The following is a 17,460-nucleotide window of genomic DNA, read 5'->3' on the forward strand; positions in this document are numbered from 1 at the left end:
TCAGGGCAGGAAAGAGCCCCCTCTTTCCTGCCCGGAGCGCTGCCCTGCATTCTGTTGCTGATCTCGGCGCTGATTCAAAATGGCCACCGAGAGTTGAAGCGACCTCTCGGCGGCCGTTTTGAATCGGTGCCGAGATCAGCAACAGGATGCAGGGCAGTGCTCCGGGCAGCAAAGAGGGAGCTCTTTCCTGCCCCGAAGAGGTCACTAGACCACCAGGGCAGTCGAGTAAGGTAAGGGAAGGGGGGTGACGTGGAGGGGGGGGGGGGGGGTGACGGGGTGTGGTGTTGTTGGGGCATTTGTCCTCTTTTTTGGGGGACCAAATATGGTAACCCTAGCAGTGTGCATTAGTTGCTGCTTGCTGCCGGTGAAAATCTAATATTTAAACGGTATGCAGGGGAGGGGGGATGTTTGAGAGACCATATGGCATGCAAGCGAGAGAGGGAGACACCAAATCTCTTGTGGAACAAGGCAGAGTTCTTCTGCCAACCCATCTTGGGCCCAGGCCCACCCAAAATTGGGTGTCTGGCTACGCCCCTGTCGTGATGTGGGTTTTTTTCAGGGTAGGCTATGAGATCTGGTCATTTGTCTTTAGATATAGTGAGTTCTCAACTGTTATTGGTTGGGGTTTGAGGTGGGTGGTTTCCTCAGGAAGCCGGGATTTTTCGGTGGGAAATCTGAGGCGGGAAAGTTTAGTTGGTTGCAAATTTGAATTTTGGTGGGAAAGTTCATTGGTCACAAATTTCCCACCAAAATGTCAAGTTGTAATCAACAGACTTTCCCGAAGGGAGGAAACCACCTACCCCAAACTCACTACTAATCATTTCTATAGCGTTACCAGAGGTACACAACGCTGAACACATTATACGCAGGTACCGTCTCTGTTCCTAGCAGGCTCACCATCTAAATTTTGTAACTGGGGCAATAGAGAGTGAAGCCACTTGTCCAGAGTCACTAGAGCTGTAGTTCCCAGGGTCCACCGCACTATTCATCAGACATAGCCCTCCACACCAACTTCATCTGATCAGGCTTGGGAACGTATGTTCCATGCTCCCTCTGCCCCGGAACAGGAAGTAACGTATGTGCAGGACGTCAGACTCACCGAAACAGAAGCCTGCGCGGCCGCATTGCTGATCTGCAAGGGCAGGCTTCTACATGGAATGTTGCTAGTGGAATAGCAACATTCCATGTAGAATCTCCAATAGGGAAAGGGAACTGGGACTTGATATACCGCCTTTCTGAGGTTTTTGCAACTACATTCAAAGCGGTTTCCATATATTCAGGTACTTATTTTTGTACCTGGGGCAATGGAGGGTTAAGTGACTTGCCCAGAGTCACAAGGAGCTGCAGTGGGAATCGAACTCAGTTCCCCAGGATCAAAGTCCACTGCACTAACCACTAGGCTACTCCTCCACTGGAGCTGATACTGTGATGTCATAATGCCTCATTCCACCAATAAGAGCCAACCTCATCAGTGATGTCACAATGGCTTGATTGCCAGATACAGTAGGATCAAAGTCCACTGCACTAACCACTAGGCTACTCCTCCACTCATTCCACCAATAAGAGCCAACCTCATCAGTGATGTCACAATGCCTTGGCTCACTTCTGATATTGTGATGTCATAAGGGAAAGGGAACTGGGACTTGATATACTGCCTTTCTGAGGTTTTTGCAACTACATTCAAAGCGGTTTACATATATTCAGGTACTTATTTTGTACCATGGGCAATGGAGGGTTAAGTGACTTGCCCAGAGTCACAAGGAGCTGCAGTGGGAATGGAACCCAGTTCCCCAGGATCAAAGTCCACTGCACTAACCACTAGGCAACTCCTCCTCCACTCAGAAACAAAGAAAGAACAGAAGGCGGCTCAAGGCGAGATTTTTGTGAACATGAATGCGGGAGCCATTTGCAACCCAGAAAACTAGTTTCCACTTTTTCACATACGTCAGACGCTTGCTATGCAATATTTGTACATTTAAGATCTGGTCTTCTAGAGGTTCACAGAACAGAGAGTGCACAAAGGAGAGTGGAAAGAGATCTCGGGAAGCAGAAAGTGAGAGTCTGGTAAAAAGCAGGAGGAGCAGCTGCTGCTGTGTGAGGGGAGGAGAATGAGGAAGAAGAGCCTGAGGGGCTGCAGTAGGGAATGGATTGAGCAGTGTGTGTGTGTGTGAGAGAGAGAGAGAGAGGCTGGATGCCATCCCCTGGCACTGCATCCTCCTCCCCCTGCCAGTCTCCTACCTGCTGAGCAGAAAGCCCTGCAGCCATCTTCCAGCCCTGGCTCCCTCCCTTGCTAGGTCAGTGCAGGACTATACAACAGGCTCCTCCAGTTCCTGTTCCAACCAAGGGCAGAGGGCAAGGTTTGTAGCAGTAAGGGTGCATGCTGGGAAATGGAGTCCTGTAATCGCTTTCAAGCAGGGGTTTTCAACCCAGTCCTTGGGACACACCAAGCCAGTCAGGTTTTCAGGATAACCACAATGAATATGCTAATTTGTCTGGCACACATTCATTGTGGGTATCCTGGGTGTGTCTGGATTGAGAACTCCTGTTTTAAAGAATAGAATGCTTTGGAGGGAGGAGGAGGAGGAGGGAGAGGGAAGTTGCTGGTTTAGAGCCGCCTCTTCCATCTCCTACAAATCCGCCCAAGGCCAGGACTGACAAAGGAGCAGAGCAGTCCACCAGATCCAGGCAGGCCCTGTTGCTGCACTTCAAGGAATATTGGGAAGAAAAATGCAGCTGATCACTGTGCAGTCCGGTGGGGGTGGGGGGGGGGGGGGTGGGATGGACCCTGCTTTTCACAGCAACATAATAACTTAGTAAAAGATGAGCATGATTCATCCACTGTGTCCAGAAAGGTGGCCAGCTCTAGCATTTCACATTCCCTCCCCATTTTTTCCGGTTCAGACTGATGCTCAGTGCACTCTACCCACTCCCCCTCCCCAACTCCTAACCCTTATTCTATCATCCTCACTTTAATATTCCCTTATCTCTTGTTTGGCCTGTTTCTCTGTCCTAATTAGATTGTAAGCTCTGTCGAGCTGGGACTGTCTCTTCATGTTCAAGTGTACAGCGCTGCGTACGTCTAGTAGCGCTATAGAAATGATAAGTAGTAATAGTCTTTAGGATTCCGGAATCTTGCTACTCCTTGGGATTCCACATAGAATCTTGCTACTGTGCGATTCCGGAATCTTCGTACTCTGGGATTCCGCACAGAATCTTGCTACTCTTTGTCCTTATCCCTTATTTGTCCTGTTTGTCTGTCCTAATTAGATTGTAAGCTCTGTTAACCAGGGACTGTCTCTTCATGTTCAAATGTACAGCGCTGCGTACGTCTATTAGCGCTATAGAAATGGTAAGTAGTAGTAGTAAAAAAAAATCTTTAAAGCAATCATTCCCTGTCCAGTCTTCGGGGCACAACTGATTCCATCGGGTTTCAATATGCAGGAGATAGATTTGCATTAAATTGAGGCTGCTATTAAAGTGGAAATGTTCCATACTTTTATTCCATCTTCATCAAATACAGGGAACCTCTGTGTATCCCACACCTTTTTGAAATCTGTCACTGGATTTGATCCCATCACCTCCCACGAAAGGGCACCACCCACTCTGTGTAAAAATATTCAGTGATGTTTTACATTTTCCCGCCTTGCAATTTCATTTTATGTTCTCCAGTTCTATTGCCTCTCCATTGCTGGAAAAATTTTTTTGTTCCTCGGAAGGACTACAGCTCCCAGAGTGCACTGTGACACTTTTACACAGTAATCCCTAGAGTAATCCTTATTCAGAATGACTACAGCTCCCAGTGTGCACTGTGACACTTTTACACAGTAATCCCTAGAGTAAGCCTTATTCAGAATGACTACAGCTCCCAGTGTGCACTGTGACACTCCCACATAGTAATCCCTCCTAGTAAAGACTACAGCACCCAGAGTGCACTGTGAGCCTTCGAGGAAGGACTACAGCTCCCAGAGTGCACTGACACTTTTAAACAGTAATCCCTCCTAGGAAGGACCACAGCTCCCAGAGTGCACTGTGACACTCCCGCACAGTAATCCCTCCTAGGAAGAACTACAGCTCCCAGAGTGCATTGTGACACTCCCACACAGTAATCACTCCTAGGAGTGACTACAGCTCCCAGAGTACACTGGACATTCACACTCAGTAATACCCTCTAGAAAGGACTACAGCTCCCAGAGTGCACTGCGACACTCCCGCACAGTAATCCCTCCTAGGAAGAACTACAGCTCCCAAAGTGCATTGTGACACTCCCACACAGTAATCTCTCCTAGGAGTGACCACAGCTCCCAGAGTGCACTGTGACACTCCCGCACAGTAATCCCTCCTAGGAAGAACTACAGCTCCCAGAGTGCATTGTGACACTCCCACACAGTAATCACTCCTAGGAGTGACTACAGCTCCCAGAGTACACTGGACATTCACACTCAGTAATACCCTCTAGAAAGGACTACAGCTCCCAGAGTGCACTGTGACACTCCCGCACAGTAATCCCTCCTAGGAAGAACTACAGCTCCCAAAGTGCATTGTGACACTCCCACACAGTAATCTCTCCTAGGAGTGACCACAGCTCCCAGAGTGCACTGTGACACTCCCGCACAGTAATCCCTCCTAGGAGTGACCACAGCTCCCAGAGTGCACTGTGACACTCCCGCACAGTAATCCCTCCTAGGAGTGACCACAGCTCCCAGAGTGCACTGTGACACTCCCACACAGTAATCTCTCCTAGGAGTGACCACAGCTCCCAGAGTGCACTGTGACACTCCCGCACAGTAATCCCTCCTAGGAAGGACTACAGCTCCCAGAATTCACTGTGACATTCTTACACATTAATCTCTCCTAGGAGTTACTACAGCTCCCAGAGTGAGATGTGAGCTGTTGGATTTATATTTATAATTAGGCTCATCAATAAACATGAGGCTGGTCAAGTGCAGTAACAGCTGATGCCCAATTCCTGCAGCCTATTGTGTTTAAGATCAGCTCCTGCCATCACTACCAGGCTGGTGCCGGAGATGGCAGCAGTCAGAAGTGTCTCTTCTGAGGTCTTTCTCCTCCCCCCCTCTCTTTCTGTCTTCCTTCCCCTTCTCCTTTCATTAATCCCATGATCCTTTCTGCATCCATTCCCTCCCTTCTTCTTTCTCTGAATCCATTAGGAGACAACCTGAGCCCCAGCACCGACCCGGAGAGCCCAAATCTGCAGCACAGGGGATCGTGCAGGGAGAGAGGGGGTCAGGGCTGGAGGATGGCTCTTGGGGTTTGTGCTGAGCAGGTAGGAGACTGGCAGGAGGTGGGCAGCAGGGGATGCAGTGCCAGGCAATGCCACACACACACAAGAAGACATGAGCCTGCCACTGCTCAATCCATTCCCTGCTGTAGCCCCTCAGGCTCTTCTTCCTCATTCTCCTCCCCTCACACAGCAGCTGCTGCTCTTCTTCCTCATTCTCCTCCCCTCACTGGCAGGAGGTGGGCAGCAGGGGACGCAGTGCCAGGCAATGCCACACACACACAAGAAGACATGAGCCTGCCACTGCTCAATCCATTCCCTGCTGTAGCCCCTCAGGCTCTTCTTCCTCATTCTCCTCCCCTCACACAGCAGCTGCTGCTCTTCTTCCTGATTCTCCTCCCCTCACTGGCAGGAGGTGGGCAGCAGGGGATGCAGTGCCAGGCAATGCCACACACACACAAGAAGAAATGAGCCTGGCACTGCTCAATTCATTCCCTGCTGTAGCCCCTCAGACTCTTCTTCCTGATTCTCCTCCCCTCACACAGCAGCTGCTGCTCTTCTTCCTGATTCTCCTCCCCTCACACTGGCAGGAGGTGGGCAGCAAGGGATGCAGTGCCAGGCAATGCCACACACACACAAGAAGAAATGAGCCTGGCACTGCTCAATCCATTCCCTCCTGTAGCCCCTCAGGCTCTTCTTCCTCATTCTCCTCCCCTCACACTGGCAGGAGGTGGGCAGCAGGGGATTCAGTGCCAGGCAATGCCACACACACACACAAGAAGAAATGAGCCTGCCACTGCTCAATCCATTCCCTGCTGTAGCCCCTCAGGCTCTTCTTCCTGATTCTCCTCCCCTCACTGGCAGGAGGTGGGCAGCAGGGGATACGGTGCCAGGCAATGCCACACACATAGAAGAAGAAATGAGCCTGGCACTGCTCAATCCATTCCCTGCGGCTCCTCAGACTCTTCTTCCTCATTCTTTTTCTGCTTTACCAGACTCTCTGCTTTCTGCCATCTCTTTACATTCGCCTTCCTCTCTCCCTCTGGCTGTCACTTTCTGCCTTTTGGGATCTTTCAGATTCTCTCTCCTGTCTCCTCACCTCTTTCCTGTTGTTTGTGAACCTCCAGAAACTGGAGCTTAATTGTATTGGTAATATGTAATACAATAGTTTTATATGTTAGTACCCAAGGACACAAAACTCTTCCTGCCCTGTTATGATTTAGCATCTTGAGTTTGTCTGGTCTAACAGGTCCAGATGGCCCTATAATGGTTGGTAATCATTTTTTTTTTTAAAATATGCGTCTATCTTTTTTTCAACTCTGATTTATTCAAATATCACCTAATATAATGGGGTGTGAGCAATGCAGTAAATATTTTCCTAGGGACTGCTATTCAGTGGGTAGCAAAGTGTTAGAACGATCTGGATTAATGTATCGGAATAACTTTCATTGCATACCGAACAAAACAGAAAGGCTGGTGCTACTGAATAAACCACAACCAAAACGATTAGCACCGCTCTGAGAAATCCAGAAAGGTCAGTTTATGTATTTATTTTATTTGTTACATTTATATCTCACATTTTCCCACCTATTTGCAGGCTCAATGTGGCTTACATAGTAGCGTAGAGGCGATCACCAGTACTGGTTTGAACAAATACAGAGTGAGGTTGTGATAGAGTAAAGGTCAATGTGTGATAGACACATTGGGAATCGTAAGGAGGAAGAGTTAAATTATGTCCAGTACTAGCTTTGGTTTCGTTATGTCGTCGGTTTAAGGAAATCTCGCGCCCATACTGACTTCATTCACTTCAAATTCATGCTATCCTCCTTCCAATCCTCCCTATTCCTCGCTAAACAGGACTATTACACCCAACTAACTAATTCCCTCAGCTCTAACCCACGTCATCTCTTCGCCACCCTCAACTCCCTCCTCAAAGTGCCCTCCGCTCCCACCCCCCCTCACTCTCTCCTCAATCTCTGGCCGACTACTTCCGTGACAAGGTCCAGAAGATCAACCTCGAATTCACCACCAAACCTCCTCTTCATCCTATAACCCACTCTCTCAACCAACCTACCCAGGCCTCCTTCTCCTCTTTTCCTGCTATCACCGAAGAGGAAACCGCCCATCTCCTCTCCATCTCGAAATCCACCACCTGTTCCTCAGACCCCATCCCCACCAACTTACTTATCACCATCACTCCTACTATCATCCCCACCATCTGTCATATCCTCAACCTCTCTCTCTCCACTGCAACTGACCCGGACACCTTCAAGCATGCTGTGGTCACACCACTCCTCAAAAAACCATCACTTGACCCTACCTGTCCCTCCAACTACCGCCCCATTTCCCTCCTACCCTTCCTCTCCAAGATACTTGAACGCGCCATTCACAGCCGCTGCATTGATTTTCTCTCCACTCATGCCATCCTCGATCCGCTCCAATCCGGCTTTTGCCCCCTACACTCGACAGAAACGGCACTATCTAAGATCTGCAATGACCTGTTCCTCACCAAATCCAAAGGTCACTACTCCATCCTCATCCTCCTCGACCTATCCGCCGCTTTCGACACTGTCAATCACAACCTACTTCTTGACACACTGTCCTCCTTTGGGTTCCAGGGCTCTGTCCTCTCCTGGATCTCCTCCTATCTCTCCCATCGTTCCTTCAGAGTACACTCTCATGGTTCGTCCTCCTCCCCTATCCCGCTCTCTGTTGGAGTTCCTCATGGCTCTGTCCTTGGGCCCTTTCTTTTCTCAATCTACACCTCTTCCTTAGGCTCCCTGATCTCTTCTCATGGCTTTCACTATCATCTTTATGCTGACGACACCCAGCTTTATCTCTGCACACCAGAAATCACTGCGGAAACCCAGGCCAAGGTATCGGCCTGCTTATCCGACATTGCTGCCTGGATGTCCAACCGCCACCTGAAACTGAACATGGCCAAGACTGAACTTATTGTTTTCCCACCCAAACCCACTTCTCCTCTCCCTTCACTCTCTATCTCAGTTGATAACACCCTCATCGTCCCCGTCTCATCTGCCCGCAACCTCGGTGTCATCTTCGACTCCTCCCTCTCCTTCTCTGCGCATATCCAGCAGATAGCCAAGACCTGTCGCTTCTTCCTCTATAACATTAGCAAAATTCGCCCCTTCCTCTCCGAGCACACCACCCGAACTCTCATCACCTCTCGCCTTGACTACTGCAACCTACTCCTCACCGGCCTCCCACTTAGCCATCTATCCCCCCTTCAGTCCATTCAGAACTCTGCCGCACGTCTTATCTTCCGCCTTAACCGATATACTCATATCACCCCTCTCCTCAAGTCACTTCACTGGCTTCCGATCAGGTACCGCATACAGTTCAAGCTTCTCCTACTAACCTAAAAATGCACTCGATCTGCAGCCCCTCCTTACCTCTCTACCCTCATCTCCCCTTACGTCCCTACCCGTAACCTCCGCTCTCAAGACAAATCCCTCCTTTCAGTACCCTTCTCCACCACCGCCAACTCTAGGCTTCGCCCTTTCTGCCTCGCCTCACCCCATGCTTGGAACAAACTCCCTGAGCCCATACGCCGGACCCCTCCATACCCATCTTCAAATCATTGCTCAAAGCCCACCTCTTCAATGTCGCCTTCGGCACCTAATCACTTCATCTCTTCTCAGGAAATCTCATCTACCCCAACTTGGCATTTCGTCTTTTAGATTGTAAGCTCTTCTGAGCAGGGACGGTCCTTATTCGTTAATTTGTACAGCGCTGCGTAACCCTAGTAGCGCTCTACAAATGTTAAGTAGTAGTAGTAGTAGTATTTAAGTTGGATGGTTATGCCTTTTTGAACAAGTTAGTTTTTAGTAATGTCCGGAAGTTTAGGTGATCATAAGCTGTTTTCACGGCTTTTGGTAATGCATTCCATAGTTGTGTGCTTATGTAGGAAACGCTGGATGCATAGGTTGATTTGTATTTGAGTCCTTTGCAGCTTGGGTAGTGGAGATTTAGGTATGTTCGTGTTGATCCTGTTGTGTTTCTGGTTGGTAGGTCTATGAGGTCTGCCATGTATCCCGGGGCTTCTCCGTAGATGATTTTTTGAACCAGGGTGCAGATTTTGAACACAATGCGTTCTTTGATTGGGAGCCAGTGCAATTTTTCTCATAGTGGTATGGCGCTTTCGAATCTCGTTTTTTCAAATATAAGCCTGGCTGCTGTGTTTTGAGCTGTCTGGAGTTTTTTTATGATATGTTCTTTGCATCCTGCATAGATTCCATTGCAGTAGTCCAAATGGCTTAGTACCATGGATTGTACCAAGTTACGAAATATTGAGTGGAACATTTTCTTTGTTGTAGCTTTTTCTTGGCTCCCTAGTGTGAGGTTTCGGTCGATTGTAACTCGGAGAATTTTCAGCCATAATGGAACAAAACAAAATCATCCAGGACTAAAACTAAGACATTTTGAGCTAGACCCTCCAATACTCCCCTCCAGCAGTCACTGAAACCCTCCCACCCCCTAAAAAATGTGAATAAAAACACAACTTACCAGCCTTTATGACAGCCTCAGATGTTAATGTCAGGTCTGTTAGAGCAGCATGTAGGTCCCTGGAGCAGTGGCGTAGGAAGGGGGGGGGGGCGGTGGGGCGGTCCGCCCCGGGTGCACGCCACTGGGGGGGGGGGGGGGTGTCGTCTCCGTTGGTTCCTTGCTCCCTCTGTCCCAAAACAGGTTACTTCCTGTTCCAGGGCAGAGAGAGCAAGGAACCAGTGGAGCCGATGCAGCTCCCAGCAACGTGGACTCGGGGGCGGATTGACCCTCCCGCCTGCCCCTTGCTCCTAAAGTAAGTAACAATGTGCTCCGGGGGGGGGGGGGAGGGTGCGCCCTGGAGGGGGGGTGCGCTGTGCTGCACCCGGGGAGGGGTGCGCAGCGGCAAGTTCAGGGTTGCCAGGTGGAAATTTTTTTTCCAGCCCAATCCAGCCCAAAAAACAGCCCAAAACCCGCCCAAACACAAACCCCGCCCAAACACAAACCCCGCCCCTGACACCCCCACCCCCGCGTCATCACCCCCGCCCCCGCCGTCATCAACCCCGCCGTCACCGGCCCCGCCTCCCACGTCATCGGCCCCGCCTCCCACATCACTAACCCCGCCCAAAACGTCACTAACCCCGCCCAAAAAACGTCACTAACCCCGCCCCCCCCGCAGCCGAAAAAACCGCCCTGAAGCCCAAAAACAGCCCAAAAAACCGCAACCCGCCGCGGGCAAAAATTTCCCGCGGCGGGTCGCGGAAAACCGCCCACCTGGCAACACTGGCGGCAACCCGCCCCGGATGTCAGCCGCCCTCGCTACGGCACTGCCCTGGAGTAGTGTAGTGGTCGGTGCAGTACACAGAGGGGGGGGGACTCAGGTCCCTATCTTCCTCTACCTGTCACACTTGTGGTGGAAACTGTTACCCCTCCCAAAGTCACCAAAACCCTAATGTACCCACATATAGGTGCCCCTTTCACCCATAAGGGCTATTGTAGTAGTGTACATGGGGGGGGGGGGGGGGGGTTGGGTGGATTTTGGAGAACTCAGGGGTCAAGATAAGGGAGCAAACGTGAGATGTGCACCTGAAAGCATTTTTATGAAGTGCACAGAAGTGCCCCTTAGGGTGTCCCATTGCTCTCCTGGGATGTCTGGGGGACCAGTCTACTAAAAATGCTGGCTCCTCCTACATCCCAACAGCATGAATCTCTACGTTTTGCACTTAATTTTTTCTTTCTCGAAAATGGACCAAAAAACAAAACGTCCAAAGCACAGAACCTTGTTCGAAACAGTATTTAAAAAAAAAAAAAAAAAGATAGACGTTTTTCTTTTTCAAAAAGGACCTTCTTTCCTGTTCGGACTTTGGACGTTTTGTGACTTAGATGTCATATCGAAAATGCCCCTCCACATACCTTAATTTATTTATAACTAGTAAAAAAGGCCCGTTTCTGTTTTAAAGGAAACGGGTGCTAGCAAGGTTTTCCTCGGAGTGTGTAAGTTTGAGAGAGTGTGTGTGAGAGTGACTGTGTGAGAGAGAGTGAATGTGCGAGTGTGTGTGTGTGACAGAGAGAGAGTGAGACTGGGTGCGAGTGTGTGTGTGAGATGAGAATGAGAGTATGTGCCAGGGTCCCCCTCCCTCCCAGTTCCAGGGTCGTTGTTCCCTCCCCCCCCCCCCCCCCCCCCGGTCTGTCTCCCAGTTGCAGGGGGTCCCCCCTTCCCTCCCTTCCTTCCTTTTTCCCAGTTGCAGGGTCCCCCCTCCGCCCTCCCTCCCAACCAGTTGCAGGGTCGGTTGCCCTCCCTCCCTCCCAGTTGCAGGATCTGTCTGTCTCCCCCCTCCTTTTGTCCTCCACGTTTTAAGGCACTGTCTATTCAGTTGAAACTGCTTTAGACTTGTTTCAGATGGAACAACAATTTAAAAACGAGAATGTGAAGCAGCAGCTCCTAGGTTTGCTTGTTTTTGAGTGTATACCAATGACGGCTGCGTAGGGGAGTGGAAACAGAGATTAACCAATGGGCTTCCTTGCTTACCATAGACTTGCTTTGCTCACATCCACTCCTGTCTATTAAACATCCTGCAGCATCTCATAGGTTTGCTTGCTTTGTGACTTCACCCGAGGTGCAGCCAATCAGTGGGATTCATGACGTCAGTTTGATCTACAGCACCTAGCAGACCACGGTTCCAGGCAGCCTCAGAATGTTGGAGGTGAGAATTATTATATAGGAAGTGATATTTGATATTCTGTGTCTTTCACAGACTTGCAAACCCACAGTAGGGGCCCAGACAGTGGGAGCAGGTCTTGCAGTTCCTGAGGGAAAGATGTCCTCTCTTCCTCGATTAAATGTTAGGAGAATAAAGCCAGCTGAAATCTACTACATTCTGACTGTGTTTCTGGTTTGTGTTTCAGGTGCCGGTGACGTTCGAGGACATCGCTGTCTCTTTTTCCCAGGAGGAGTGGAAATATCTAGATGAAGGGCAGAAGAATCTTTACTGGGAGGTGATGAAGGAGAATTACGAGACCTTGATCTCTCTAGGTAAGGATTGCATTAGCTGCACTTCATAGCAGACCCTGAGGTTAATTTTACTGAAGATCTTTTATGACATTTTCCAAGGTTTTCTTCGCTCCACTGATATCCAAGTTTAATCACCGCCCATCCCAAGCCTCCCTATGCTTTAGTAAGAGAGTTTGAGAATCAGGAGTCAGAATCTATAGGTCCATCTTGTGTCACTTCCAGCTTTTTTTTTTCTGTTTAGATCAGATGCTGCCCTTCTTCAGTTTTCAGCGGGGGCTTCAAACCCTGGTGCCAGTGGAATCTCAAGACAGAAATAATTAAGGGACCACAAGGGGCAATTTAGGTAGGAAGAGGGGCAGGTCAATGTACCAGAGCTTGCCCTGTATAGATTATGGATCTTCGTTGCCAGAAAATGTGGTAAAGGCTGTTAGCTTAGCGGGGTTTAAAAAAGGTCTGGCCAGCTTCCTAAAGGAAAAGTCCATAGACCATTATGAAATTGACTTGGGGAAAATCCACTGCTTATTTCTGGGATAAGCAGCATAAAATGTATTGAACGTTTTCAGGATCTTGCCAGGTATTTGTGACCTGGATTGGCCACTGTTGGAAACAGCATAGTAACATAGTAACATAGTAGATGACGGCAGAAAAAGACCTGCATGGTCCATCCAGTCTGCCCAAGACAAACTCATATGTGTATACCTTACCTTGAATTTGTACCTGTCCTTTTCAGGGCACAGACCATATAAGTCTGCCCAGCAGTATTTCCCGCCTCCCAACCACCAGTCCCGCCTCCCATCAGCGGCTCTGGTACAGACCGTATAAGTCTGCCCTCCCCTATCCTCGCCTCCCAACCACCACCCCCTCTCCCATCAGCGGCTCTGGTACAGACCGTATAAGTCTGCCCTCCCCTATCCTCGCCTCCCAACCACCACCCCCTCTTCCCCCCAACTGCTCCGCCACCCAATTTCAGCTAAGCTTCTGAGGATCCATTCCTTCTGCACAGGATTCCTCTATGCATATCCCACGCATGTTTGAACTCCGTTACCGTTTTCATCTGGGCTTGCTGGGCTTGACGGATCGTCGGTATGTCCCAGTGTGGCAATACTTATGTACTTACCCGGAACCCATCTGTTAAAAGGAACATCTAGGTGTGCATAAATATTATGCATGTGGATAAAGGTGAGGTGGTCGATGTAGTGTTGTAACCCCTTGGGTTTGAAATAGTAAAAAACTGTTAAGTTGTGAGACACAGTGAAACACTGAGATATGGAGTGAATGTTGTGGGTTGGGGAGAGTAGGGACCTGAGTTATCTGTTTATTTTAAAATAAAGCTAGCAAATAGATTTTAAAAAAAATGCTTGTTAATGACGGGGAGAAATGAAAAAATAGACTTTTACTTCAGCAGATTTAGCCCATACGCAGCAGAGCTTTAGAAGTGTTAACTCCCATTTTTCTCTCTCTCTCTCTCTCTCTCTCTCTCTTTCACACAGACTCTTGAATAAAAGATTCAATTACTCTCTCTTCTTTAACTTCCAAACAAAAATGATGTTTACTTACAGTTTCTTCAGATAACTATTTACATCATACTTGCAGTAGACATGGTAAAACTACTGAATACAAAAATTCTGTCAGTTGGTTATCATACAGCTTGAAGAGAGATTGCTAACACCATCTTATGCTGACACAGACTGACTCACTGTCAGAGCAACTAGAGTGACTCAGACACACCCACAAGACATTACACTATATCCAATGACATCATAGCTCATAGAATTGTTGACAGTTAATGCATGCAGCACTTGCAGTGTTGCCAGGTGGGCGGTTTTACCGCCCAATTGGGCGGGTTTTCGCCAGCGGCGGCGGGAAAATTTCGCCGGCCGCGGGATGCGGTTTTTTGGGCGGTTTTCCCGTCGCCGCTGTGCGAGTTCGGCGGTTTTTTCCGGAGCTTCTATTGGTCCAATTCGGTCCAATAGAAGCTTTTCCGGGGCTTCTATTGGTCCAAATTGGACCAATAGAAGCCTTTCAGGGCGGGGTTGACATCAGGGATTATGTAGGGGGCGGGGCTAGTGATGAGGGAGGCGGAGTTCGTGACGTGAGAGGCGGAGTTAGTGACGGAGGCGGGGTTAGTGACACGGGGGGCTGGGTTAGGTGATGCGGGGGGCGGGGTTAGTGACGCGGGGGCGGGGTTCGGTGACGCGGAAGACGGGGATTGGCTACGGGCGGTTTTTGGGCGGGTTTACAGCTGTTTCGGGCTGGGAAAATTTTTCCCAGCTGGCAACCCTGAGCACTTGTCTTTCACATATTCCTACAGTTAAGACAGGACATATTAAAGAAGTGAGCACGCATCAGGGAGATAGCTTTTTCCTTATTGAGTTTTTTTATATTTCAACATTTTTTATTGGTGGTCCAGCATATTAAACATAACACCAAGTTGAACATCAATCATACTGAGTAATACAAGGTTTTAACTTCCATCACCAATGTTTTAACACTTTTCTCCCTCCCCCCCCCCCCCCAGGGTTGCTTAGAACCACCACCACCGCCAACTCCAGGCTCCGCTCATTCTGCCTCGCCTCATCCTATGCTTGGAACAACCTTCCTGAGCCCTTACGCCAAGCCCCCTCCCTGCCCGTCTTCAAGTCTTTGCTTCAAGCCCACCTCTTCAATGCTGCGTTCGGCACCTAACCCTTACCGTTCAGTAATCCAGACTGCCCCAATTTGACTGCCCCTTTCGGACTGACCGTTCACTTGTCTTCTAGATTGTAAGCTCCTTGAGCAGGGACTGTCCTTCCATGTTAAATTGTACAGCGCTGCGTAACCCTAGTAGCGCTTTAGAAATGTTAAGTAGTAGTAGTAGTAGTATTTAAGCCCTAGGTGTTTTAATACACATTTGCAGGGGTAATTTAAATAGAAAGATGCTCCTACAGTAGGGCTTCTTTCCTAAGGGCTAAAAAAGCTCATCTCCTTTCCTGAGTTGTTTTAGTAACATCCAGATACATCCATATCTTTTTCCCATAAAACAAAGATTGTGATTTCCTAAAGCAGTGGCATAGCTACGTGGGGCCACGGGGGCCTGGGCCCCCGTAGATTTGGACCTGGACCCCCCTGCTGACGACCCTCTCAACCCCCTCCCCTCCCTCCGTCACTGGCTACCTTTGCTGGCGGGGTCCCCAACTCCCGCCAGCCGAGGTCCTCTTCTTCCGGCGCAAGGCTTTGTTCTGTTTCTGTGAGTCTCCTTCTTACCTACAAATGCACTCAGTCTGCTGCCCCTCACTACCTCTCTACCCTCATCTCCCCTTACGTTCCCGCCCGTAACCTCCGTTCACAGGATAAATCCCTCCTCTCAGTACCCTTCTCCACCACCGCCAACTCCAGCCTCCGCTCATTCTGCCTCGCCTCACCCTATGCTTGGAACAACCTTCCTGAGCCCTTACACCAAGCCCCCTCCCTGCCCGTCTTCAAGTCTTTGCTTAAAGCCCACCTCTTCAATGCTGCGTTCGGCACCTAACCCTTACCGTTCAGTGAATCCAGACTGCCCCAATTTGACTGCCCCTATCGGACTGACCGTTCACTTGTCTATTAGATTGTAAGCTCTTTGAGCAGGGACTGTCTCTCTTTGTTAAATTGTACAGCGCTGCGTAACCCTAGTAGCGCTCTAGAAATGTTAAGTAGTAGTAGTAGTATTACATATAGCAGTGATTTAACCAGAGCTGAGATTGTGATGTCATAATGCCTCATTCCACCAATGCCTAAGAGCCAACCTCATCAGTGATGTCACAATGGCTCGACTGTCCTATACTTGGCCCACTTCCCCCCTTAGTGTGAAGAGTTTCAGTCTCTGGTATCCAGAGCTGAGATTGTGATGTCATAATGCCTCATTCCACCAATGCCTAAGAGCCAACCTCATCAGTGATGTCACAATGGCTTGATTGTCCTATATTTGTCTCACTCTTATCTATTAGATTGTAAGCTCCTTGAGCAGGGACTGTCCCTCCATGTTAAATTGTACAGCGCTGCATAACCCTAGTAGCGCTTTAGAAATGTTAAGTAGTAGTAGAACCATTTATTGGATAGTAACCATCCCTATACTGGATATGTCATTCAACAATAGGCATTATAAAATTCACATGTATGAACATCATAACGTATGAACATCAACAATGATATGCAATTTCCAAATTTATTATCTGTACAGTCCTTTGCCCCCCTTCCCCTCCCCTCCCCTCCCCGGATGCTCCTTATACCACATCCTTTAGCTGAGGCTTCCTTTGTAGGCGGGCCGAGATCAGGTATCCATACTGACCATTTGTTGTTGATTATGTAGTAGACAAGCTATTGCCATGTGTTACTGTATGTTTAACCCATCTGCCCTTTTATTGTCAACTAAGCAGTAAACAAACTATTACTACTACTTAACATTTGTAGAGCGCTACTAGGGTTACGCAGCGCTGTACAGTTTAACAAAAAGGACAGTCCCTGCTCAAAAGAGCTTACAATCTAATGGGCAAAATATCAAGTGTCAAGTTGGGGCAGTCTAGGTTTCCTGAATAGGGGTATGGTGGTTAGGTGCCGAAGGCGACATTGAAGAGGTGGGCTTTGAGCAAGGGAGGGGGCCTGGAGTATGGGCTCAGGGAATTTATTCCAAGCATGGGGTGAGGTGAGGCAGAAAGGGTGAAGCCTAGAGTTGGCGGTGGTGGAGAAGGGTACTGAGAGGAGGGATTTGTCTTGAGAGCGGAGGTTACGGGTAGGGACGTAAGGGGAGATGAGGGTAGAGAGGTAAGGAGGGACTGCAGATCGAGTGCATTTGTAGGTTAGTAGGAGAATCTTGAACTGTATGCGGTACCTGATCGGAAGCCAGTGAAGTGACTTGAGGAGAGGGGTGATATGAGTATATCGGTCTAGGTGGAAGACAATACGCGCAGCACAGTTCTGAACGGACTGAAGGGGGGATAGATGGTTAAGTGGGAGGCCAGTGAGGAGTAGGTTGCAGTAGTCAAGGCGAGAGGTAATGAGAGAGTGGATGAGAGTTTGGGTGGTGTGCTCGGAGAGGAAAGGGCGAATTTTGCTAATGTTATTGAGGAAGAAGCGACAGGTCTTGGCTATCTGCTGGATGTGCGCAGAGAAGGAGAGGGAGGAGTCGAAGATGACTCCGAGGTTGCGGGCAGATGAGACGGGAACGATGCCATGTCTTACTATAAGTTTAGCCTAA

The 17,460-nt window shown here is 49.1% G+C and overlaps 1 protein-coding gene across 3 annotated transcripts in view; it reads left to right on the forward strand.

The window, feature by feature from the left end:
- The first annotated feature begins 5,248 nt into the window (after nucleotides 1-5,248).
- LOC115462435 (oocyte zinc finger protein XlCOF6-like) overlaps nucleotides 5,249-17,460 on the forward strand; it is a 127,617-nt gene continuing 115,405 nt past the window's right edge. For 2 of the 3 annotated variants that reach the window (XM_030192443.1, XM_030192461.1), the window contains exons 1-2: nucleotides 5,249-5,281; nucleotides 12,146-12,272. In XM_030192443.1, the coding sequence (XP_030048303.1) occupies nucleotides 5,255-5,281; nucleotides 12,146-12,272 (154 nt within the window). In that variant the 5' untranslated portion in view covers nucleotides 5,249-5,254. Of the gene's footprint in view, nucleotides 5,282-11,897; nucleotides 11,944-12,145; nucleotides 12,273-17,460 lie in introns of those variants that run through there. The other variant, XM_030192449.1, reaches the window with a different exon arrangement.

This window comes from Microcaecilia unicolor, chromosome 1, assembly GCF_901765095.1.
Source record: "Microcaecilia unicolor chromosome 1, aMicUni1.1, whole genome shotgun sequence".
NCBI lineage: Eukaryota > Metazoa > Chordata > Amphibia > Gymnophiona > Siphonopidae > Microcaecilia > Microcaecilia unicolor.